The 26,824-nt window shown below is 37.5% G+C and overlaps 1 protein-coding gene across 5 annotated transcripts in view; it reads left to right on the forward strand.

Annotated features, from left to right (window-relative positions):
• Positions 1-279: 279 nt before the first annotated feature.
• UBE2E2 (ubiquitin conjugating enzyme E2 E2) overlaps positions 280-26,824 on the forward strand; it is a 369,725-nt gene continuing 343,180 nt past the window's right edge. The window contains exons 1-3 of one of the 5 annotated variants that reach the window (XM_053903853.1): positions 280-433; positions 6,136-6,319; positions 15,233-15,283. In XM_053903853.1, the coding sequence (XP_053759828.1) occupies positions 6,144-6,319; positions 15,233-15,283 (227 nt within the window). In that variant the 5' untranslated portion in view covers positions 280-433; positions 6,136-6,143. The remainder of the gene's footprint in view (positions 434-6,135; positions 6,320-15,232; positions 15,284-26,824) is intronic. The other 4 variants (XM_053903849.1, XM_053903851.1, XM_053903850.1 and 1 more) reach the window with 4 other exon arrangements.

The raw sequence follows: 26,824 nt of genomic DNA on the forward strand, positions 1-26,824 counted from the left end.
TCCTTTTCCGTGGGACAGCCCTCGCCCACCCCCGCCACGGCTCACTCGCGGGACTCGGCTGTCACTTTACTTTTCCGTGCCGCCTCCCCGCCCCCTCGCCAGGCCGGCCGGGCAGTTAGCCCGTGCGCGCGCCCGCCACCGCCCCCTCGCGGCCACGCGCCGGGAGGAGGCGGGGCGGAGCGGGCTTGGGGTGCCGGGAGGCGCGCGGCGCGGCACGGCCGACGTGGGGCTCGCGCTCTCGCGGTCTCTCCCGGGCGGGCACACGGGCACGCGCACTCGCGGGCGCGCGCGCGGACGGCCGGGCGGAGGCAGCGTCTCGCGGAGGCGGTGGCTTCACTTTCCAGGAGTCAGGGGCGGCCGCAGCAGCAGCCGCGGGCAGCAGCCTCGGGAGCCGGAGCTGGAACGGCCGCGGGCAGCGGCGGCGGCGCTGAGGGTGAGTCCGGGCGGGCGCGAGCGCGGCGGGGACAGGCGTGGCCGGGCGGCCGGGTGCGTGGTGCGCGGGTCCGGCTTTCGGTGACAAGACCGTCTGCGGGGACACCCCGTCCTCGGCCCTCCCAGCGCCCCCCCTCCGCCCCCCCGCCTCCGCAGCCCTCTTTCGCGGCGCTTGGGCTCTAGCCCGTGACCTGCGCAGACGCCCCTCCCTCAGGTATTCGCCCGGGCCTCGCCGGTGCTCCCCCACTCCAGTCCCCGGCGTCCTCCCTCTAGCTGGCGTCCCCCCTCTAGTGGGCGCCCCCCCCCAACCTCCTCTCCACGTCGCAGGTCTCTCCTTACACCAATTGCGCCCTAGTTCTCCTTCTCTGCTCCCTAGCGTGCCCCATTCCGGCGCCCCCTCCCGCGAGCCTCCTGCCCCTGTTTCTCGCCCTTTCCACCCCTCCCCCTCCTTCCTATCCCCCCCCCACCCCCGCCCGCCTCGTCCCTGCCTGTCCATCTTCTACCCCCTTCCGTTCTCAGTTCCCCATCCTTCGCCACCCTTCCAGCCCCTTTGCTTTCCCAGCCGCATCCTGGAACTAAGTCTTTGCAAAAGTACTGGATAAATGTCACGGTGGAAAGTGCCCGGCTTGATCTTTTGCTATTTTCCCTAATTGCATAATTGCTGCACATGGTGTCTCTCTGGCGAGTGCCGGGTCTGGCGCCGCCACCGAACCCCGTGGCCCTCCTGGAGAAGACCTTGTGGGGTGTGTTTGTGTATGCCCGGGTGTTGTATTGGTCTTTTGTGAAGCCTAGCGCTTGTCACAGTTTGGAGCCGAAGCCCATTTTTCTCTGGTCTCTTCTCTGCAGCCCCCACTGGCCTGGTTTGAAACTGGATTCCCTCTGCCCTCCTTCCCCCACTTCTCCCCCTCTCTTCTCTCATAATGTTTTGATCCTTTTGCCCTTTACCATTTCTAATGAAGATAAAGCGTAGCTTCTTGTGGGTTTTTTTTTTTTTTTTCCCACGACCAACCAGAAATGTCCAATCCATCTTCCCTTAAGGAAATTAAGGCCGCTTTAGAAAGACATCATCCTGTGCTCGGTGGCTGTTAGACCTATTTGCATGTTTTCAAGATTCATCGTTTTGTATTGTGTATTCTTGAGAGTTTACTGAAATATTTTTATTTAAAAGTACAAAAGAAAGTGCTAGGGTTTACCTTCGGATTATCTAGCGCTTTGGAAAGATTTTAAGGTCTTCTTAGTTTTTTTTTTTTTTATTTTATTCCTGATTCTTTAAAAAGTATGTTTCTGTATATGTGATAATTCAGTCTGGACCTTGCAATTTAAATAATTGTCTCAGCGGTTTGGACGCTCTGGCTCTTTAGTGTTTTTGCATATGGGCTGATGCTGACGATAGTGTTTAATGTCATACCCCATTATATCTCCCCCAGAACATAGCACCTTTTCTTCAAAAATTGTATTTTATTTTACATTTTAGGTAAGTTCAGAAATCTGAGTAGGAAGACAAATAAGATATCAAAAGACAGGATTAAGCGTTTTCCTGTTGTAAAAGCTCAAATGAACATTTGCTTTTGCAGTTTTATACCATGAGATACAGTTATAAGGCTTATCTGGACAGTAGTTGGATTTATGAAGTGACTATAGTTGCTTTTACGTTATCAGTTATATTTATAACCGAATCATTTCATTTTTATGGAACATGTGAGTTTCATTTATTATATTGCTGATTTCCAGGACTGCATGTAATTACGACATAGAGTACACAGCTATAATACAAGATTATTTTGTGTGTTGAAGAAGAAACAACATCCAAACTTTTAATATAGCATGTTTGAGGAAAAGTCCACCTTTCTATTTTATGTTTAGAAACCAAGATTTACTTTGAGTCCATAATAAAAATAGAAATTGGGATATCTTATTAGCTTTGAAACTATCATTGAAGAAGAACACTATGTTTCTAACTCTGGAATTTAAGTTTATCTTCCTTCTATGATTCGATCAAATTAGCTAAGTAGGAATTAATCTTAAAGATAATTTAAAAATGCTGATTTAGAAGATAACTTTAAAGACTTTTAATTCATGACTTTTTATTCATTTGTATTTTGGAAAGACAAAACAATTTCATACTTATACCTAATTAAAATGCTTGTAGACTGCTTTTTCTTCGTAAAAATCAGTTGTCACCTGAGTGGTACAATAATTTTTTTCCAATACTTTTTTCTGTACTGAGGCATTTCAAAACCAAAATCAGTGGAAATTTGCCTTACTCTTGATATTTGAAAAAGAAACGAAAACTTTGTTTCTATAAGTTTCTGTAGTGGTTATTAGCGGTCTCAGATGAATTTCTTATCTGTAGGTTAAGATTCAGATGAAATAAAGTTGTCTTAGGTCAAAAGTGAAAATGAAATATTTTTCTTTATTGTGAAACTATAGAAATTATACCTTTATTTGGGTTTCCTTTTTTATGGAAAGAAGCCAGACTTGAGTATATCATCATATGATTTCTATATATAAAATTAAAAGTTGGGCAAGACATGGTATTAGAAGTTAGGGTAGTGACAGGAGGTGATGCATATGCTGTATTTCTTGGTCTGGATACTGGTAACACAAGTGTGTTCAGTTCATGACAGTTCATTGGCCAACACTCAACATTTGTGTACTTTTTTGTCTATACGGTACACTTCAAGAATTTTTCTTCAGCTAAGGATTTCCTCTAATACTTATCCTCTGTTGGCCTTCTTTTAGTATCCACATAATCAAATACTTCTCCATTCAATTCTTGATCTGTCAGTTCTCTAGACTCCCAGCGGCCAAACACACTGAGACTCAAATCCATTTTATTAATAACCACTTTATGGAGATGTATTCCACATACTGCAAAACTCACTGTTTCAAAGTATACAGTATACTAAGTGGTCTTAGGATATATTTACAAGGATGTGCAACCGTCACAACTCTCTGATTTTAGAACATTTTCAGCACCTCAAAAAAGAAACTCCATACCTATTAGCACTCACTCCCTACTTGGATATTTTTAATAGTTTTTTTTTTTTCTTCTTAATTTAATTTAGTTAGTTAGTAATCTCTACACCCAGTGTGGGGCTTGAACTCACAACCCTGAGATGAAGAGTTGCATGTTCTACCAACTGAGCCAGCCAGGAGCTCCATAATAGTATTTTTTAATAATTCTCTGGAGAGATTAGTCTTCTGATATTCTGGAGTGGTGTTTGAAAGTTGAGTTTGGCTCAGATTGAGTCATTGAGTAATCTTTCGAGTAATTATATACTCATAGCATTATTATTGTGCAAATGTACATAAATAAGAACATTGAGAAGAATGTGTAGCTTTATAACTAACGTAAGATAGAACTGAAACTCTAGGCATAGATTATTAAACTGAAGGACCAAGTTCAGTAAAAAAGAATTTTATTTCATTTAGGCTTCTGTATATTTTTCATACAATGGGTTGCTTCTGGTTTAAGATGTATAAAATGATTTCTCACTCATTTCACATTTCTTAAAATATTGCCAGCAGCATTTTGCTATATCCAAGGACCTTTCCCTGAGAATTGTTCTCTTTCTCACTTCCATGCGCATCTGCTCTAACACGCTTTTATGTACATACTTATAAGATTTTGAACTTCTGATATATTTTAACTGAAAGAAGCTGGAAAAAAAATCAATGTTAAATCCAAGGATAAGAATTAAAGTGAAATAAAAATGAAAAAAAAGCAAGAAATATATGTTAGGACTGTTACAGCTAGACTTGAAACATACTGGTATAAAATTTCAGTATTCTATTAAGTGACTTTAGTGCTCATAAAAGATGTCACAGCTGTGGAGACTGATGATCTCCATTTACAGAACAGGTAGAAGAGCAGTCACATTTCTCCGTCAGTGTGTTTTCAGAGCTGCTTGTACAGACGTATTTTTGTTTGGCCTGGGGGAAGGGAGCTGTTGGAGTGGAGAGGGGTGGTGTTGTGTTTGTGTGATGTGTCTTTGAAGGCATTCAGTATCTTCTGTTGACTCTTCACCTCTCTGCATCCGGATCATTCTCTTGCAGCGCTTTTTGGTTTGTCTTACCATAAAAATTTCAACCCATTAAAGACTTGTATTATGAAATCACTTTCATTTAGAGGAAGCCGTAAGTTAAATCTTCGGTGGGGGTGAATTTTCATCACTGTCAACTAGCTATACATTTAGACTAATTACAGTAATAAAAAACAGTGCTTTATTTGAGGTATCTTTCTTTTACAAAGTACTTCTTAGGTGTCGGTAACATGGCGAGCACAAGGCCCTTTTGAGTCTGGACATTGATTTGTCAGTTTGGTTAGAGTTGTCAGTACACTTTAAGCTAGTTTGGTTGTAAGGAATGTCTTCATAGAAGCCAAACTCAGGAATTGATTATTATGGAATGACAGTTCAGAGGGGATATCCCTTTTCACTTACTAGAATTTTTTTTGTATCTGCTAGCCAAGGTTATAGCAGTTATATACCTATGTATCAAGGTAGATATTAAGGAAATTGAGTTGAGAATTAGAGCTGCTTGGGGAACATGAACTAAGAGCAAAGGGAATTTGAAAGTCTTTAGGGATATTTTATCCAAGGCTGGAAAAAAAAGAATCATTCACCATCTCAATACAGTCTCCATTTCTTGTGAAACACAGTTGCTTGGTATATTGCTCGATCAGTGCTGACACCATCATATGGTTCAGGTTTTATTTAGAATCATGCAGGCCTCTGTGTTCTTTTGTGTTCTTCTGTTATCAGAAAGGTTACTTAAAATAATTGACTAGCTTGGAGAATTTTAACTTAGTAGTTTTTCAGAATATTTAGAGTTGTACAACATCACTATTATCTTTAAAACATTTTTTTAAATGTTTATTTATTTTTGAGAGAGAGAGAGAGAGAGAGAGAGAGAGAGAGAGACAGAATGTGAGCAGGGGAGGGGCAGAGAGAGAGGGAGACAAGGAATCCAAAGCAGGCTTCAGGCTCTGAGTTGTCAGCACAGAACCTGATGAGGCGCTTGAACTCATGAACTGTGAGATCATGACCTGAGCCGAAGTTGGACGCTTAACCGACTCAGCCACCAAGGCGCCCCACAGCATCACCATTATCTAATTTAAGAACATTTTCATCAACCCAAAAGCATACTTTATACCTATTAGCAGTCCTTCTGCATTCTTCCCTCACTCCTACTCCCTGACAACCATTTACCAACTTCTCTGTCTGTGAATTTGCCTATTCCGGACATTCTGTGTAAATGGAATCATACAGTTTATTGTCCTTTGTGACTGACTTCTTTCAATGAGCATGATGTTTTCAAAGTTCATCCATGTTGTGGTGTGTACATATTGTACTTCATTCCTTTGTATGGATGAATAATACACTGTTGTGTGGCTGTATCACATTCGGTTTATCCATTTATCAGTTAGTGGACATTTGGGTTGTTTCCTCTTTTTGGCTCTGTGAATAATGTTGCTATGAATGTTTTGTGTATACATTTTGTATGTTTTCTTTCTTCTTCTCAGTACGTTTTGAAAGAAAAGTTTTGGCAGCTCCCAAAGTTGTTTTGTAAATGACCACCCTGTTCATTTTATATTAGTTTTACTTAATTCTACTTGCAGGCTCTCTTTCTCTCTGTTCTAGAGGTAACTTACTGTCGTCCTCCCACAACTAAATAAATGATCTTTGATTTTTAATCCAGGATCTAAAATGTCCACTGAGGCACAAAGAGTTGATGACAGTCCAAGCACTAGTGGAGGAAGTTCTGATGGAGACCAGCGTGAAAGTGTTCAGCAAGAACCAGAAAGAGAGCAAGTTCAGCCCAAGAAGAAGGAGGGAAAAATATCCAGCAAAACAGCTGCTAAATTGTCAACTAGTGCTAAAAGGTACCTTAATAATTTTAACCTTTTTGGTTTTAGTATCAATTTATCATCTTAAGTTCTCTCTTTTGTATTTAATCATTTATTTGGGATACAGATTCATAAATCTGTATATATTTTTTTATTTTTATTAAAAAAAATTTTTTTTTTTAACGTTTATTTATTTTTGAGACAGAGAGAGACAGAGCATGAATGGGGGAGGGGCAGAGAGAGAGGGACACAGAATCTGAAGCAGGCTCCAGGCTCTGAGCCATCAGCCCAGAGCCTGACGCGGGGCTCGAACTCACGGACCGCGAGATCGTGACCTGAGCTGAAGTCGGACGCTTAACCGACTGAGCCACCCAGGCGCCCCTCATAAATCTGTATGTTGAATACATCTGTAATGTAATGTAATAAATCTGTATATGAATAGACAAATTCATAAAAATACATATTCATTGTGTGTGTGTTTGTATTATTTAATAAGTGAGCATATATAGGAAAACGTATGTAAAAGTGTGGTAGTTTGGTTTACTCGACCATAAATATTTTATTCTGTTCAGCAACATGGAAGAGTGAGTAGGAATCTGTTAAAATAGTTTTTGAATGATGTATATTTTCTACTACTTGTTAGTAAAGTTAGAAATGCTGAAGTTAGCAACAAACATATCTTGGTTTCATTATATAAGGCAGTGGCTCTGTCTTGATACAGATTTTTTTTTCTCTAGACAATAGATACATCTGGAAGGTAGATATTTGAATGAGTCTCTATTACCACATCAATTGCTTATGAGGACTGGACTCACCAGAGAATCTGCTTTAATATTGTTTAATTATAGAATGTGTCTTGGAAAAGAATTTAGAAGTAAACTAAATTTAATACAGTTTTTCCTCATTTTGTGGTTTAATGGTCTTATTTTCTAATACCTTTTTAAAAATATCAAATAGGAAGCATAATGAAAGCATTCTATAATTTTTAGACATAGTAGAATGTGAATGTTGAATGATAGCTTTATATTTATTGGATAGTATGAATTAGGAGGATCTGTTTCCTGATGATCCAAAACCATTATGGTGTAGTAGACCTTGTTTCCCTCTGGTATAGTCAATCCACAGGATTGGGAAGAACCTTCTCAGGCCTCCTGGTGGGACATGAGCTTCTAGGGAGAGATGTTGGAGTGATAGTGAGTGGTCAGCAACTTATTCCAAGGGACTAGGGTAATCAACTCCTTCCCAGAAGTGTGTTGCTGGTCTCTGATCTCTCTTGAAGGAGTGGTGTGAAAGTCAGGTAGCCTCAAGCTTTAAACCTCTATACTAGAACATGCCAGTGTGGAAGAACAGGGTTCCGTTTAGTTTCGCTATCTCCCCACAAGTCCAGAGGGCTTTAGTCGGCTGACCCGATGACCCCTCTGCTGGCTGGCCACAGCACAAAATGACCTGCTGCTGGGAAATGTGGGGTGGAGTTAGTATGGATAAGAAAGGTAGGAATGGAGAAAATATGACATTAAGATGAAAGAAAGGTTGGGGTGAGTGAGTGGATAAGAGGTACTCAGTTATAGAGTGTACCTGCATGTAAATGAGGAAACTGTAATTCAGTCATCAGCTTCTGATAATGAGGATTTTCACAGGGCATCTTCAGCTTGTCAGAAAAGGGAGAGAATGGGCTGTCCAGGTCTGTGGGAAGTAGACTTGGGATAGTGCTTTGCCTGGGTTTGTGCTCAGGTGTCCCATGATGCTAGTTAGCAAAGACTCCTGTCTGTTTCATGAGGCCCTGCCTTTCCCCCTCATTAGGAGGATCTCCATAATCCCTCAAAATCATAATTGAGTGATGTATCAAAAGACCAAATTCTGTGTGTGAGAGATCATTAAGTGTACAGTGTGTGAAAGTGAGGATTGCATGATTTTTTCAAGTACATGGGTAATATTTTACTTTATTTTACTACAGTGCGTACAAAGTATACATTATAGGGGCACCTGGTGGCTCAGTCGGTTAAGTGTTTGACTTCAGCTCAGGTTATGAGTTCAAGCCCCACATCAGGCTCCATGCTAACAGCTCAGAGCCTGGAGCCTGCTTCGGACTCTGTGTCTCCCTCTCTCTCTGCCCCTCCCCCACTCGTGCTCTATCTCTGTCTCTCTCTCAAAAATAAATACACATTAAAAAAAATAAAAAGAAAAACCCCGAAGTATACATTATATAGTCAAACCTAGTCCCTCCCCCTCCCCTTTAAAAAGAGGATAAGACCTAGTTTTGAGATAGTACGTGTATGTAAAGAATCCAAGACAGTGCCTGATCAGCGCATAATAGTAATTGGTATTATTGCAGTGGTTAGAGTAGGAAGTATTGTCTGAGTTAAAAGAGAAAGCTTAATTTTTCACTCATCTTTTCCTCCAACTTAGTTGATAGTGAAGTTATTTTATTTTTTTCTATTTTTGCTTAAATTCTAAGAACTCAGGAAAAAATTGAGAATCAGGAAGGCAGACACCCACATCTTTTAAATTCATCATTATATCTATAGTGCCTACCATAGTAGAGTCACAGTATTTACTTACAGGTGTCTTAGAACCTTGATTTGATTGTAGGGATTGGTTCTTCCATGGATAATTAAGATTCCAGTACTAATGTGTGCAGAAGAGTCAAAGTTAAGAGATCATTTCAAAATAAAATTCTAATTTATTATTGTTAATTTTTATTGAGATGAGAAGTCTTTTCCATATAGTGTCATTTTATAAGAGATAATTTATCAGAAGAAGTACACAGGTTGGACTCTAGAGCTGGGATCTGGGTTTGATTATAGGTTCTGGCATTTAGCAGCTCTGTGATCTGAGATACATAATTTAACGTCTCCAACCTCAGTTTCCTTTTCTGTAAAATGGAGATAATAATGGTACTTCTTCACAAGGCCGTCATGAGGACTGAATATGATAACGCATTTATTTGCCATCTAGTAAGGTTTCATACAGTGGTGCTGTCATTTATAGACTTTGTGCCACCTAAAGTCTTGTAGATGTTTTTTAAGTTCATTTGATAAACTTTAGGAAAATGAGATCTATGTTAACCTTTGAGGACATAATACTACTGTTGAACTAGAAATACTCAGATGCTGTGATTATGTGTATTTTACGTAACTCGGGAAAATTACTTTGTACATAAGTGCTCAATTGCATGAAATGTGCTGTAACTGAAGAACTAATACTTTTGTGTAGAAACGTATTTTAAAAAAAAATCTCAGTTTTTAAGGTATTATGGAAGAGTGACGTAGAATATAGGAATCATTTAAGTGGACACTTTATTTAAACAATGGTATAAGTTAATTTCATCTATTTTGAGGTAAGAGGAAGATTATAGTTACATATTTGATCAGTTTTTGCTCCTTGGCAAGAATTTGTTTCTTAAAAAATTGACGTGCTTTTATCTTGATAATGTCTATATCACTTGTTATATTTGCAAGTATGTAGTTGGACTATGTCTAGCAGTGACACATTTTGATGATTTTATTTGATTGACTAGTCAGTTCAATAAAACAATTATTTTGAGCTCGTCATTGAATTGACTGTACTGCTTTCAAGTGTTGACACATCTGTAACTGTGAATTTTAAATCACATTTATTCCAAATTAACTTTGTTTGGAGTAGACATTGTGATTTTACTGGACATACTGCTATTTGGTTTTAGACTCTAAATTTTTGTTAGGTTGAAGGGTGGATTCCAGTGTGTTCCAGTGTAAACGTTTATTACAGTTTTCTACATTAGAATGAATTAGTACTCTTCATCTTCTTGATTCTAAATGTACACATAAAAACTTTTTTAATGTTTCTGAAATCAGGATGCATTGTGCAAAAATATTTATTGAGGATATCTTAAAATCACGGATATATAGTTTATATCACCATTCAGAATTAAACTTTAGGCTTATTATGTGCATTGACTGTCTTTTCTAGGTTAATTCAGAGACTACTTTGAAATTTAAAAAAATTTAGTGATTAATTGAGTGGTGTTTTTCTTGATAATAATTTCATTTTCAAAGGTTTTGACCAGTTGACTCAGTTGGTTAGAGTAGGAGTTCTCAGGTGGCCAAGGAATACAGTCCATTTAAGAATATAGAAAGGCATTTTGGTGGCACACTTTTTTCTTTTTAAATAACTGTTAAGAAAATACCTTTGTGAATTCCCATGTCCAAATATTCATGCTCTACTTGGACCTGAGTGAGTTCCTGAATCGTCTTTGTCTTAATGTTTTTAAAAAAATTTTTTAATGTTTATTTTATTTTTGAGACACACACACACACACACACACACACACACACACACACACACACACACCCCCATGAGTGGGGGGAGGGCAGAGAGAGAGAGAGGGAGACACAGAATCCAGAACAGGTTCCAGACTCTGAGCTGTGAGCACACAGCCCTATGCCGGGCTCCAGCTGGCAAACTGCGAAATCATGACCTGAGCCAAAGTAGGCGCTTAACCAACTGAGCCGCCCAGGTGCCCCCTTTTTAATGTTTGTTTATTTGTTTTTGAGAGAGAGAGCACAAGCTGGGGAGGGGCAGAGAGAGAGGAAGACACAGAATCCAAAGCAGGCTCTAGGCTCTGAGCTGTCAGCACAGAGCCCAGTGAGGGGCACAAACCCATGTGAGATCATGACTTGAGCTGAAGTTGGATGCTTAACTAACTTACTGAACCACCCAGGTGCCCCCCTTGAATTTTCTTTAACCTGAAATATGTGTGTTTGAAATATGTCAGTACACATGTACTGCTTCATTTTTTCCGAGCCATTAAACCAATATGTTGATGTTAAAATGCATGCTTCATACCTTCTTTTAAATCAAAAGGGACAGTGTAAGCATAAGCATATCTATGATTTTGGTACCATATTCTTCAATTAAGTCTAAATGAATCCTGATTGTTGTTTCTTTTCCCCTCCCCTCACTCCATTCTTTTTAGTGAATGACAGTCACATGCAGTAACTCTTACCATTCTTGGAACAGTTAAGGTATTAGGTGAAGTCTTTCAAACTGAAATTTAGTTTGTATTTTGCTTCCGACTTGTCTCCATAACTATGTGCATTTGCTGACTTAAGTATCTTAATAACCAAAGAAGTGGCACTGCTAGATGGAAATTGGGAATTTAGCCAATTGTCTAGTTGATTTATATATAAAGAAATAATTTTGTCTTCAAAGTTTTGATAAGAGAGAGGTCATTTATTTGTTTGACTTAGCAAGATAATTGCCTCTCACCTTACCAGTGTACAATAACTAGCCTTAGTTTCCTTATCTTTTAAATGGGAAATGATAAAACAGTAATGCTTAGAGAATTTTGTGAGATTTATTTAATTCACTTTTAATAGACTAAGATCATCATGTGAAAGGTACACTGTAAGTGTGAATTATTGATACTTTTTCATTTTTCCTCACCCTAAGGGACAGTGCCTGAAATAGCTACCTTTCTTACCCCACATGTCAAGACTGCGAAACTTAATACATACCATGATCACAGCTTTTGAGATAGAATTGAATTGCTGTCATTGAAAGCAGCAGGACATCTTGCAACTGTTTAAATAGCAATTCTTAGTATAATCTTTTCTGTCAAGAAAAGCAATGAATATATTGTCAAGAGAAATATATCCATTCTTAGGTGTGGCACAAAATATATTTTAATATATTGACTCACGGCTTAGAGTTGTCAAGTTTATCAATAAATTGCTTTTTGTATTGAATAATTAGATCGGGAATTATAGACATCCAGAGGTGTTCAAGTTCCATTATTTGACAGAAAATTATGATTTATCAGCTTTTTAAAAATTTACTTAGAGAGAGAACACACACAAATGTTGGGGGCGGCAGGGGAGGACAGAGAGAGAGCAGAGAATCTCAAGCAGGTTCCGCATTATCTGTGTAGAGCCGAACACAGGGCTCAGTCTCACAAACCGTGAGATCATGACCTGAACGGAAATCAAGAGTCGGATGCTTAACCTACGGAGCCATCCAGGTGCCCCTGATTTATCAATTTTTAAATCAAAAGGGACAGTGTAAGCATAAAGTAAGATGAGTTATTTGAAAATCCCAAAGAAATTCTTTTATGTCAAAAAGTTTACATTGACAGTTTAAGCTCACTCTTGAATGCCTATTCTTTTGGTCCTCTTGGTTTAAAAACAATTTGTATAAGTTATTCATGTTTCTGCTAACTAAGTAGTACAGAGACCTATTTAATGGAAAGCAACAATTTTCTGTCCAAATACCTTCCTATCCCAGTTGTCTTGAAGCAGACTCTCTCTCTCTTAGCCATCTCTGGTTTTAGTCCTTCTATTGGTTTTTCTGCATAAGTCTAAATTATATACAGTATTTTCACCTATTTGTTGAATAATTTTTTTGAAGTTTATTTATTTTGAGAGAGAGCTTGGGAGGGGCAGAGAGAGGGAGGGAGAGAGAGAATCCCAAGTGGGCCCCACACTCTCAGCACAAAGCCTGATGCAGGGCTTGAACTCACAAACTGTGAGATCATGACCTGAGCCGAAATCAAGAGTCTATTGCTTAACTGACTGAGCCACCCAGGGCCCTGATCTATGCTTTTCTTACCTAGGTGTTTTTCTTCTGGAATTTCTGGTTGTCTCCCCTCCTCTTAATAATGTGTCTTTATTATATTCTTTTTTAAAAATGCTTATTTATTTTGAGAGAGAGGGCATGCATGCAGGAGCAAGGGAGAGGCAGAATGAGAGGGAGGGAGAAAGAGAGAATCCCAGGCAGGCTCCTCATTGCCAGTGCAGAGCCCCAAACAGGGCCCAATCCCATGACCATAAGATCATGATTTGAGCTGAAATCAAGGATGCTTAACTGACTGAGCCACCCAGGCGCCCCAGTCTTTATTATATTTTTACACACTCTGCAGCCCCTTTTCTTGGCCATCTCCACCTGTTTAATTTACACCTGTCTGCTTTGTCTTCCAGAAATATACTGAAACTTCTCATCTCCTTTTCTTTGCTGTTTATTCCTTTTTGCACTTTCTGTATTTTGCCTCCCTGCCCTTTCCTGCCTGCCCCGAGTGGAGTCCTGAAGGGATAGGAGGTGGATGTGTGTGTGCTTAGTTTACTGTCCTTAACCTGGACTTATTAGTTGTCAAGTGCCTGTTGTATACATTTGTGTGAGATCCATAAAGGGTGTTCCTCTATATCAGATCTTTGAGATTTCTCATTTAATTATAGATTGCATATACTTTATATGTATGTGAACACATCATAGAATCCGTATCAGAAGGAATCATATGTTTTAAAGATAAAACTGATCATGAAGTTAACCTCTTCATTTTTTAGGATGGAAAATAAACCTCTCCATTTTATAGGATAGAAAGCTGAGGCTCAGAGAGAGAGAAAGAAAGAGAATGCAGGTGTGAACAGTCTTTTTACTGAATAACTCTCAATTAATGGCATAGCAGAATTAAAATGAAAGTGTTTTTGGCTTTGAACTTATAAGTCTTTCTCAACCTCATAATGCCTTCCCAACCTTGAATCACATGGCTTAGAAAAGTGAAAATTATGTTAGTAACATGCAATTCCTTTAGGAAATTGATGCCAGTCCTCTCAGAGGAGTCACGTCTATTTCTGTATTTTCATTTGTTGCCTTGAAAAAGACATGAAATGAAATTGAGAGTAAATGTTTTCAGATTCTTATTTTTTAGGGTACTTTAGTAACTATCATCCATTTACTATCACAATAATTACCAGATAACAGGCATCCAGTTAGCAAATCTCATGTTTAAAAACCAAAGCTAAGGACAAGAAATGGTTTTGAGAATTTTTTTTGTATCTTGGTTTAACGAAGCCTCTCTTTAATAATGGTATTTAAGAGAAGAATGCTAGTTAAGAGATTGCTAAGTATAGTCTTCTAAAACATTGTAGCACTGTTAGCCTTTGTATATGTATATGAGGAATTAGATGCAGTTAAAAGTCAAAGTTGAAAAATTTTAAGTATAGTCTTCTAAAACGTTGTAGCACTGTTAGCCTTTGTATATGTATATAAGGAATTAGATGCAGTTAAAAGTCAAAGTTGAAAAATAACACATGGGAAAAGCAGGTTTTAAAAAAAGTTCTTTTTGCATGAATCTCGGGCAATGACATTAAGATGGTTATCTGCATATTATTAGGATAGTCCACGCAGAAGAAACAATGTCAAACTGGAAAGCCTCTACCTGCTCCAACCTAGCGGCTTTAGGGAGGAATACCATTTATATTAAAAAAAAATTTTGTAACATTTATTCATTTTTGAGAGAGAGAGAGAGAGAAACAGCATGAGTGGGAGGGGCAAAGGAAGCGAGAGACAGAATCTGAAGCGGGCTCCAGGCTCTGAGCTGTCAGCACAGAGCCTGATGCGGGGCCCAGACCCACAAACCACCAGATCATGACCTGAACCGAAGTTGGACGCTTAACCAACTGAGCCACCCAGGTGCCCCCATTTGTATTTTGATAGCAGTTTCACATGTTGAAATGAGATCCTGATAATTCTTTATCAGTGGTTTGGATCATTCAGAAGCCTTAATTAATAATCATCTTTCCATCTTATTTGGGGAGGTTCTTGTACAGATCAGAAGTTGGAATGATCCATAAATAATGTGGCAAAGGTTTCCAATTTAAACTAGAAATTTTGGTTAGTGTTATCAGGTGGTTCAGTGACATTTTAATTTAAGTCAGTGTTGTTTCTGTAGGCTACATGTACTGATCATGGCCAGTCTTTTTACCTTTTGTAGGTGCATTGCCAAAATCATGGTAGAAGTTACTACTTGAATGTTATTGTGTATGATGATTTATACAGTATTAGTGTTTCAAAATAAAAACACACAAATGGGAAGTGTTAGTGTAAAAGTATAACACTTTAATGAACTGTTAAGAGTGTGAAGACGTTTTAACATAACTTTGTCTCTTTTTTAACATAACTTTGTCTTTTTTAAAGAATTCAGAAGGAACTCGCAGAGATTACGTTGGACCCTCCTCCCAATTGTAGGTAAGTACTTATGGATTTTTATTTGTGTCTTTTGCACAAGGTATAATTGAATTGTTTGATGTGCACCTGTTGTTATAGTCTGATTAATTAGTAAAATATCATTGTGGTTTGGACTTAAATGACTGTGGAAGATGGTTGTTGTTTCTGTGCTGAAATGGCATACTTATCAAGTTTATTGTAGAGGAATGGTGGAGTTGTCAAACATACAGCAATGCAGTGACAATAAGATAATGAAATTATAGAGTAACAAATACAGTTAACTTTTAGTTGGTGAGGTGATGGGGCCTTAAATGATTTCTTTAATGATAGAATAATAGTGTGGCTAAAGTATTTGCTATTTGATCATTCACTTGTTATCTTGTTGGAAATTGATTTTTAAAAGTGCTGGAACATTAAACAGTGTTTCTTCACGGTTTACATTATTTCTTAAATCATTGGCCGTGGAATGGGTGTAGAAGTAAGAATGGGTGATTTGAGGCAGTGATATTAAATTGAAAATGTTCTCTCCTTTATGACTACATTTTTCAATTTTCTGGTCAGAGTTTACTTATAAGAAGTAAAATTGCTTGCCTGGAAATGATTAATGTTATACAGGTACATAGAGGAAGAGGAGAAAAATAAACTCTTAACGTTGTACTGTATCTTGGATCTGGTGGAATAGTTAGAAGACGGCTGTTTGACTCTTTTAAACATTTCTTTCTGTTTGATGTGAGGTTGGTGTTGGAACTAGGCCAACATGGAGTTTTCATAGTTTAAATTGGTAGTCTTGTGGATTGAAGGTGAGACAGCAGATCACAGGAAAGTGTTGATAATACTGAATGCAGGTAGAATTTATTGTTTGGTGCGATTTCTGATTTCACTGATCTTATTTTTTTGTGGAAGCAAAGATAGCAACTCTGTGTATTAATGAAAGTGAAAACTTTGCAGATGGCTATTTGATAGTTGGCTAGTTGACAAGTGTTTTGTGTAGAAACATTTCTAATAGGGCCTTTTATGTTTGTGGTGAATCTACTGTGGTTCTTTACATGAGAGTCATATACAGTGTATGTACTCACAATAATATTCAAAGACTGTTTTATTCAGATAGACCAAATATTTCTGTTAGGTAAAAACCGTTTAACACTAAGACTTTTTGTCACACTTAATGACTGTGTTACATCAGAGATTTTTTCAGATGGCAGATCATTGTTTAGGCTTTGCTGGCCAATTCATGGAAATGGAATGATTTGTGGAAAATTCCGGTTTGAATGAAATCTAAAATCTCTTGTTTCTTATGACAGTATTCATTTTAATGGTTTGAATCTTTAAAAAACTTTTTTAATGTTTATTTATTTTTGAGAGAGAAAGAGCACAAGCGGGGAGGAGGGGCAGAGAGAGAGGGAGACATAGAATCCCAGCTATCAACACAGAGCCTGACATGGGGCTCAAACCCATGAGCCAGGAGATCATGACCTGAGCCGAAGTTGGGCGCTTAACTAACTGAGCCACCCAGGTGCTCCAGTTTGAATGTTTTTAAAAAACTAAATTATTTAGCCACATGTATGACTTTTGTAACCTTCTTACAACTAAATTGGTAAAAATATGAACTTAATTTATATACTTATTTGCTTAACTTTTGAAAACAATTGGCAAAATAAACTACTTTGTTTTAATGAGCTTTTTTTTTTTAATTTTTATTAAAAAAAATTTTTTTTAACGTTTATTTATTTTTGAGACAGAGAGAGACACAGCATGAACAGGGGAGGGGCAGAGAGAGAGGGAGACACAGAATCTGAAACGGGTTCCAGGCTCTGAGCTCTCAGCACAGAACCCGACGCGGGGCTTGAACTCATGGACCGTGAGATCGTGACCTGAGCCCAAGTCAGATGCTTAACTGACTGAGCCACCCAGGAGCCCCTTAATGAGCTTGTTTAAGGCTCATTTTTAATAAATGAAATCTACATATAATATCATGTGATGGCTAGACTGTTACTTTAAGATATATTATTTTCCAGTACATTTGCCTAATTTAGTTTTGATTTATTACAGATAGTAATTTAGATTTGATTAAACCAGTATGTTGTAAACATGCAGGAAAACATGCATCAAGTGTGAGAAAAGGAATTACATATTGATGATTATTTAAATAAACTAAAATAAATCACAATTCTATTTAAAAAAGAAAAGTTTATAATGTCATCTGAAATTTGGAGATTAACTTTTTCACTGAGCCATAGTTAATGATATCATTACTAGTTATGTAAACTCTTTATAAAATCATTTTAAAATGTGGATGTCACACACAATAAGCCCTTCAGACAGTTTTAGCAAAGATACCTACTTTGTTGTGTTTTTTTCCAGTTTTATTGAGATATAATTGACATGGAACGTTGTAGAAAGATGCCTACCTTGGTTAAACTGCTTGCTTATGGGAATTTGCGAGGAAATTGATTTAATGGTATGAAGATTGGATAGCTAGCAAGTTTGCTTTAGAAGCCAGGTCTGTGATTCTGTAGCTTTGGCTCCTTTTCTTGATCCCTGAATGGCTGATTGGACTGGATCAGGCAGAGATGAAGATCATAGTTACCTTCACATATGTGGTGCTCCCTTTGCAGGCAAAGATCCTCCATGCTGTGGCTGATTGGGAAGTGGTGATTGGTTCTACGTGCCCTCTGTACTTGTGCTACTTAATATAGATGTCATTGTGATCGTTAAGTGGATTACTGTGGCCTTTGGATTGTTTGGTGTCAAATATTTGATTGTGGTTTATAGTAAATCTCTCCATCTATATTTCGGTGAGAATGTGGTTACTATCTTAAGAAAGCGAAGTTAGACCACAATTTTAGTTTGGCTTATTTTTGGTACAAAGTTAACAGTGCTTTTGTGGTTGATTTTTAAAAGTTCTGTGCTGCCTGTATTTGTGCCCTAATGACTAAATAATTAATTTACAGAGATATTCTAAATTAAAGCTATATGCCTACTAGAAGGAGTCAAAATCATATTCCTCTAGTACTCTCTTTGTGTATTATCTTTACTAGCATGCAGGCCTCTTAAAATCCTGCCTTTTGTTTGGTTGCCTTTTGGGTAATTGTTAGCTCACTATCACAGGTAAAGATTATGTATGAGGGAACATCTGTGAGTGTGCCTGTTTAGGCAGTCAGAACAGAGAAAGTATTTTATCTGTTATTAGTGGTCTCAGTCAGGGTGGCTGACTGTGTGTTACATTTCACTTCGAGTGTGGTTTACCCTTATTTTCTGGAGCCTTATTAAACCAGTACAGCCCAGTTATATCTATTTGTCAAGTTAGAGATGGCACCTCTGAATTTTGGTGCATCTCTTATGTGATGTCCATTTTAGCATTTCTTGGAATTATTTTGCGGGAACTGGCATGTGTTAAAGTACTCTGTGAGTCTGTCATGTAGACATGTTGGGAATATAAAGTCTCTCTGAATTCTGTCATTCAGTGTAGATAGATATGTTTGTGTAAGGCATTTTTAGAGGAACTACTGTGGTATTGTTTAATTTTTCTTTTCAGGTTTTGAATGAGTCTAAATATTTTTAAAGTATCCACAAAATACTTTGATAATAAGTTGAATTATTTCTTTTTATAAGAAACACATACCTGTACATCTTTCAATTTTCTTTTCACTTCTGTTGTCTTTAAGGTAAAAATGCAGTAATACAGTTTTTCTTAACGCTTGATTCAATTAAGTACCTTTGGGTGTTTTTTCTATTATAGCGTAAGAGTTAATGTTTAAAAACAAAACCTTACGATACAACTAAGAAAAAAGTTTCTGTTCATAAAATCGTGGGGTCTGTAGGGCCATAGGCATAGAAAATTACACCCAGTTTGGGTGAAGTTTGGTTATATATTTAGAATATTTCCCATAAGTAGTACAATATGTTTTGTTTGGCTTCAGTTCTTATGATGGGTAACATAATTGACCCATGACATTTGCAAGGGTTCCATCCTCGTGCCTCTGCAGATCCACAAGTGTTTTCATAGTGCCAGCTGAATTGGAGGTATTGGACTGGAATTGCTCACTACCTCAGTGCCTTGTTCAACAGCTTAGCTGGATGGAGCCACTAAAATTCATGCAGTACCCTTACGGAGCTCTGATGGGTAGAATTGCTGCCCTTTGTAAATGACTATATGTTGTGACTATCCTGATTCTTCACAAATTGTCAAAAGCACAGCTCTTGAATCTGTAAATGTGCTAATACATTCATTTCTATTACTTAATGCTAGTGGGAAACTGGGAGCTAACTAGAAAAGTCTCCAAGTTAAAACTTTTTCATTCAAAGGGTAACTTGTTCTTCTGTATTGTAGAGAAACTAAATTCAAATTCTGTCATTATCTGATACTGCCCAAGTTTGTATTTGCTTTATGAGAATGGAAATGATAGGGATCCTTAACTACTTTTTGAAAGTAGAGACTATGGTAAAAGGATTCATTTGGATTTTGATTTTTGATTTAGTAATTGAACAAGTAAAAGGAGGAAATACTAAAAAAAAGTGGATGTAGTTCAGTTATACTACGAGTTTTCACTTTTTATTGCTAAGTTTCAATGATCTACTCATTGGACACAGCCTCTGCTTTAAAAAAAAAACAAACATCTAATGGCTTCATTGAGATGTCATTTAAAGTGTAAAATTCAGAGGCTTTTACTGTATTCACACAGTTGTGTAACTATCACAATCAATTTTACAACATTTTGATCACCCCCAGAGGATACACCAAACCTTTTAGCAGTAACTCCTTCCCCATTTCCTCCCAACTCTCCAACCTTGAGCCCTAGGTTATCAGTCTGTTCTGTTTCTTATAGATTTGCCTGTTCTGGACATTTTGTATTAATGGAATCAGACAGAATGATCTTTTATGACTGGCTTCTTTCATGAAGCATAGTGTTTTCAGGGTTCATCCTTGTTGTAGTGTGCATCAGTGCTTCATCTTTTTGTCTCTGAATAATATTCCATTGTGTGAATATACTACATTTTAGTTTTTTATTTTTATCTTCATTAAAAAAATTTTTTTTAATGTTTGTTTTTGAGAGAGAGAGAGCGAGTGAGCGAGTGGGGTAAGGGCAGAGAGGGAGACACAGAACACGAAGCGGACTCCAGGCTCTGAGCTGTCAGCACAGAGCCCAACGCGGGGCTAGAACCCATGAACCGTGAGATCATGACCTGAGCCGAAGCTGGACGCTTAATGGACCGAGCCACCCAGGTGCCCCTATACTGCATTTTATTTATCCATTCATCAGTTGATATGCTTTGGGGTTGTTTCCACTTTTTGACTTTTAGGAATACTGCTGTAGCTATTCGTGTACAGGATTTTGTGTGGACATTTGTTTTGGTATTTTTGGGTTTATACCTTCCTAGGTAGAATTGTTGAGTCATAGAGTAACTATATTTAACCTTTTGGGGAATTGGTAGACTGCATTACAAACGCTACACCATTTGCCTTCCTACCAGCAGTGTTTGAGAGTTGTAGTTTCTGTACAACCTTGGCAGTTGTTCTTGTCTATCTTTTTGATAATAACCATCTTAGGTATAAGTGGTATATCATTGTGGTTTTGACTTGCATTATCTTGATGGGTATAGTGACGATGATGCTGATGATCATCTTTTCATATGCTTATTGGCTATTTTTATATCTTTGGAAAAGTGTCTATTCAAATCTTTTGCCCATTTTAAAATTCAGTTGCATGTCTTATTGTTAAGTTGTAAGTGTTCTTTTATTTATTTTGGGTTCAAGGGCCATATAAGATATATGATGTGCAAATATTTTTCCCTGTGGATAGTTTTTTTACTTCCTTGATGGTGATCTTTGAGGCACAAAAGTTTTAAATTTTGATGTAGTCTAATTTACCTACTTTTTCTTTTCGTTGTTTGTATGTTTGGTGTCACTTCTGCCATTGCCTAATCCAGTACTACAGAAGTGTACACTTTTATTTTTCTTCTCAGGGTTTTTTAGTTTTAGCTTTAATATTTTGATTCTGATCCATTTTGTATATGGTGTGAGGTAAAGGTCCACATTTATTTTGTGTGTGTGTGCATCCCCAATTATGTCAGCACCATTTGCTGAAAAGACTGTTGAATTGTTTTGACATCTTTGTTGAAAAATCAATGAATCATAAATGTGAAGGCTTATTTCTGAACTCTAAATTTTCTTCCATTGATCTGTGTGTCTCTCCTTATGCCAATGCCACATAGTCTTTCTTTCCTTTTTATTGACAGAGTCTTGATTACTGTAGCTTTGTAGTAAGTTTTGGGTCAGAAACTGTAGGTTTTCTAATTGATTTACTTTTCATTGTCTTCACTCATTAGTTTAAGGTGTTCCCACTATAGGAGAGGCCATGACTGGACATAAATCCAACCACTGTGTCATGAGAGCCATTTAATAGAGGAAAATGTATTTTCCAGATCATAGTAAGTGAGGCAGTATGTAGAGAAAAATGTGTACATCTGGATTAATATTTTTCAAAACTATATCACAGAATAGGAAGGCATTGAAATAGAAATTGGGAATAGTTTTTATATAGGAGTGAACTCTGGAAAGAGCTACCAGTGCAAAAATCTAATTATTGTCACTAATTGTTTTCCTTTTCTGGTTATTGTGGTAATATTTATGTGGCATTTTTAGCTTTTCAAGGATTTTCATATATGGTTTTCACTTAATCTTTTCAATTACTCTGTGAGACTCCTGGGATTGAGTAACTTGCTCAGAGTTACTTGTTGATTTGGATTTAAACCCAAGTTTTCTACTCTTTCATCTTTTATTATTTTACAAATGTGTGACTAGATAGAAAAATACATTTAAAATTACATTTATGGCTAGCCGTTTGTGGTTCAGTAAAGAAAAAAAAATCAACATGTAGGGCATTCCAGAATATCATTTGTACTATGTTTGATTTATATTTCTGAATTCCATAAGACATTTTTTTGCCAGAACATTTTGAAAAGTAATTTTTTTTGAGTATAGTCATTTTCTACTACACTCCCTTGTGTGTGTGTTTGTGGGTACGTTGTTAGTGTTAGTGTTATTATTACTGGCACTTGTTGAAGTAAAGAATTTCTTTACATTTGACACTTCTTGCCTCAGTGTTTGCATATGTCTGCACTTTTAATGCCAAATTGGTTTTTCTTGGTTACTCAGCTTAATACTAGGTCACTTGCTGCTACCATTCATTTTAGTATTTATTGAGGGCTTAATGTTAGATCTGTGTTAGGGCAAGTGTAGGCTACAATAACGTACACTATCCATGCTTAGTTCCTAATCCTAAAATCTGGTTGTAACTAATTGAGAGATGAGACATACAGATGCTTGGAGAACCAAGACTAGAAGAATGATGATACTGTTGGCAGAAACTGCCAATATTTGTGGCTTCTGTAAATCTTAAAATTGATAATGCTTTCCTCTTTACTTTGGTTGCCCAGAAACTAATACCTTATTTACTCTTCGACATGAGTAGTTAACTGTTTTTTGTGTAGAAACCTCAACTCAGATTATATTTTATTTTCTTACTCTTTCCCTCCCAACTATTTTTGAAGCTCCATATCTTCATTTTGTACTTTTATACTACATAAAATTTTTAAGCCACATCACAGTCTTTTTGGAGTGAGGCTGATTATTAATAAATAAACACTACGAATAACGAAAAGTGATGTAAATGTGTATTGGTTAGCAGAAGGCTGAAATGCCTTTTTGAGGAGTCATTAACATGACAAAATTTAAATATACATTGAGGGCCTGTGTTATATAGGATACTGAATTATTCATATCTCTCTCTCCTTTCTTTGGTACAGATAATTGAGGAATATTTTTTATTCACTCACTGTGAGTTCTTGACTCCATTGCTGCAGTGTTGAGTGGCTTTGCATAGACTTTACAAAGACAAAAGTCTTTAATATTTGAGATGCATTAAATGGTTAGAACAGCTAAAGAATTGTTTGGAATAGCACCTATGGTTGGATAGCTGTCGAGTTGGAGTACGTGTACAACATGGCAGAATGATAAAGCACGGTCTTCTGTTCCATTGGCATTGAGAGTTTCAACCTTGTTTATGTTTTCATTTCTGTGCTGCCTTTTATAATTTTGAAGGTGTGCTCCTTCCTTACTGCTAAAAGTATATATATGGTTTCTTTTTGTCTTTTTGTCTTGAGGCTGACTTTTTACCTGGGGCGCAGCCAACATAGAGCCTTAAGGGGCTGTTACTTCAGTTAGGAAACTTCAGGTGTAATTGTTTGCTATCGTGTACCTTTACTTCAGAACTGTGCTTGGGAAAGACATAACCATTTCCATAAAACCACCAGAATTTTTTTTACTTTTTTATTTCAAAATGTTAATTTTTAAAATATCTGCCTTTAAAAATTTTTTAATGTTTATTTCATAATAAAGAAAAATATTGAATGAGTAAGTGAACTTAGTGCCCAGTACTTGGAGTCTTTGTTTTTTTTTTTAATTCTTTGCAGTTCTAAGAGCAGTACAAGAATGTGTCTGAAAAAATGTGTTAAATGATCACACTGGGATTGTATTTTGTAATAGTAACAGAACATTTTATCACTTATTTTGCCCAGTTTTAAGCTGGTTATTATTTCAGATTTATTACCTGAGCACTTTAGATAGAAAGTGTCATATTACTTTCTAACATGTGATTATTTTAAGTTGCATTGCTGTTTTATCTTTTTTAAATATGAAATTTATTGTCAAATTGGTTTCCATACAACACCCAACAGGTGCCCTCCTCAATGCCCATCACCCACTTTCCCCTCCCTCCCACCCCCCCATCAACCCTCAGTTTATTCTGTTTTTAAGAGTCTCATGGTTTGCCTCCTTCCCTCTCTGTAACTTTTTTTTTTTTGCCCCTTCCTCTCCCCCATGGTCTTCTGTTAAGTTTCTCAGGATCCACCTAAGAGTGAAAACATATGGTATCTGTCTTTCTCTGTATGACTTATTTCACTTAGCATAACACTCTCCAGTTCCATCCATGTTGCTACAAAAGGCCATATTTCATTCTTTCTCATTGCCAAGTAGTATTTCATTGTATATATAAACCACAACTTCTTTATCCATTCATCAGTTGATGGACATTTAGGCTCTTTCCATAATGTTTTATCTTTTAAGATGTCTTGAAAACTGTATTCTTTCTTTTTAAATGTTTATTTATTTATTTTGAGAGCAAGAAAGAGAGAGCACACACAAGCAGGGGAGGGGCAGAGAGAGAGAGAGAGAGACAGAGACAGAGAGAGAATCCCAAGTTGGCTCTGTGTGGGGCTTGAACTCACGACCTGTGAGATCATGACCTGAGCCAAAATCAAGAGTTGGACGCTGAACCAACCACCCAGGCGCCCCTGAAAACTGTATTTTTAGCATATCCAAAGCATTTCTTTGCAGTGATTATTACATTCACTGACTTAAATATCTTTTATCAATTAAGTGTTATTACAAATAGTAAGTAAAACAGTTTTGTTGGTATATATTGAGAGCAATGGAAATTTTCATTTTTAAATTTATGTTGTCCAAGTGTGATTTTTTTCACTGTTTTTTGTAAATGTTTATTTAAAATTTTTTATTAGAATGTCTGCATACTTTAGAGACTTACCTGGGATGCCTTTAAAAGTATATCTAGGGGCACCTGGGTGGCTCAGTCGGTTGGGCGTCCGACTTCAGCTTGGGTCATGATCTCACAGCTCGTGAGTTCGAGCCCCGCATCAGGCTCTGTGCCAACAAGTCAGAGCCTGGAGCCTGTTTCAGATTCTGTGCTTCCCTCTCTCTCTGCCCCTCCCCTGCTCATGCTCTGTCTCTCTCTGTCTCAAAAATAAATAAAAACATCAAAAAAAATAAAAAAAAAAAAGTATATCTAAATCCACATTTGTGTAGAAGCAGCACCTTGTGCCAAAATGTATAATAGAATTAGGCAAAGCTGTAAACTCAAATTCATTTTCTATTCCAGTAAATGGAGTGTAGAGACTCTTTCTCCTCTGACCTATGTGGAAGATAAAGCCTAGTAATAATGTGAAATGACCAAAAGGAGAGGCATAGTCCTCATACCAGAGCTAAGGTTTCTACCTTGCCACCTCTTGTTCCTTCCACCTAGAATCTAGCACGCGCCCCTTCTACACCCACTGTTGTTAGTACTCCTGATGCTTCATGTTACAACCAAAGAGAATGCTCTCTTTAATCTCTGTGTTTCAAACCCTAGCATTTAGTTGATGTTCAGTGTGCCTATGTATGCATAAATACAATTAATTTTACTAGGGAGCTGACAACTCTTGAATGCTTCCTAGTGTTTGAGGCCATGTGGGGAGTGTTTACCAGCATTATCTCTTTTCATCTTCATGACTAACCTTGAAGTAGATGCTAGTTTTAGACAGTGTTTTATAGATGGGAAGGTAAGCTTAGAGAGATTAAGTAACTTGCTCAAGGTCACATAACAAGTAAGTCACAGAACTAGGATTTCATCTTTGGTGTTTCTGACTTTAGAGGCCAAGTGTTTTGAGACTTTCCTATGCAGATCTTCCATTTGCAAAATAGAAACAAATGAATCTGTCTAGAACAGCACTGCTCCAGTAGAACTTTTTGCTATGATTAAACTGTTTTGTAGCCATATATGGCTATTTAGTACTTGAAAGGTGGCTAATCTCAGTAAATGAACTCCTAATTTTACTTAATTTAAATTTAGATAGCCATGTGTGATTAGTACCTACTGTATTATGCAGTGCAGATCTAGAAAAACAAGAACTTTTTGGGGGCACCTGGGTAGCTCGATTGGTTAAGCGTCTGACTCTTGATTTTTGGCTCAGGTGGTGATCTCCTGGTTTGTGAGGTGGAGCCCCATGTCTGGCTCTGTGCTGACAGCGTGGAGCCTGCTTGGGATTCCCTGTCTCCCTCTCTCTCTGCCCCTCCCCTGTCACGTGTGCTCTGTCTTGCTCTCTCTCAAATAAGTAGACATTTTAAAAAATGAAAAAAACAAGGCACCCAAGAACTGCACAAGCTTAAATTTATGCTTAATTTCAGTTTTAGGTAAATTTAGACATTTTTAAAAATTATGCTTGTAGTTATGTTATCATACCACCCAAGTATTTGTCTCTTCTCACCAGCCACCATTATATTCTAAATGTCAGGGACTTTTAAATACTGTTTTGTTTTGTTTTGTTTAGATCATAACACATAGTGCTCTCAAGTAAAAGACCCGTATGAATATTATGAAGTATTGGGTAAATATTTATTTTTAACTTTTTAACAAAATGAAAGCAGTATTGCAAATCCTTGTTTTTAGATAGACTCATAGCGTATTGAAATTGGGAAGTATATGGTCTGGCACTCTCAAGCCTGTTTGTAGACTAGGGCAGAATTCTGTGGCCTCATGCATTATAGTAGATTGATTTGAAACCTGCATACAAAAATGGTGAACTGAAGGAAGGTGACAGATTCCACCGCACATGCTGGGGGAAAATCCTTGTCTGAAGCTAGGGCAAAGTTTCTGAAGAGTACAAAAACATATGGTTTCCAACAATTGGCATTTTGGTGTTAGGCCCAAGGTAGCAGGCAAATGAAGCCCC

This window comes from Panthera pardus, unplaced genomic scaffold, assembly GCF_024362965.1.
Source record: "Panthera pardus isolate Hobbes unplaced genomic scaffold, ASM2436296v1 HiC_scaffold_16, whole genome shotgun sequence".
Classification (NCBI taxonomy): domain Eukaryota; kingdom Metazoa; phylum Chordata; class Mammalia; order Carnivora; family Felidae; genus Panthera; species Panthera pardus.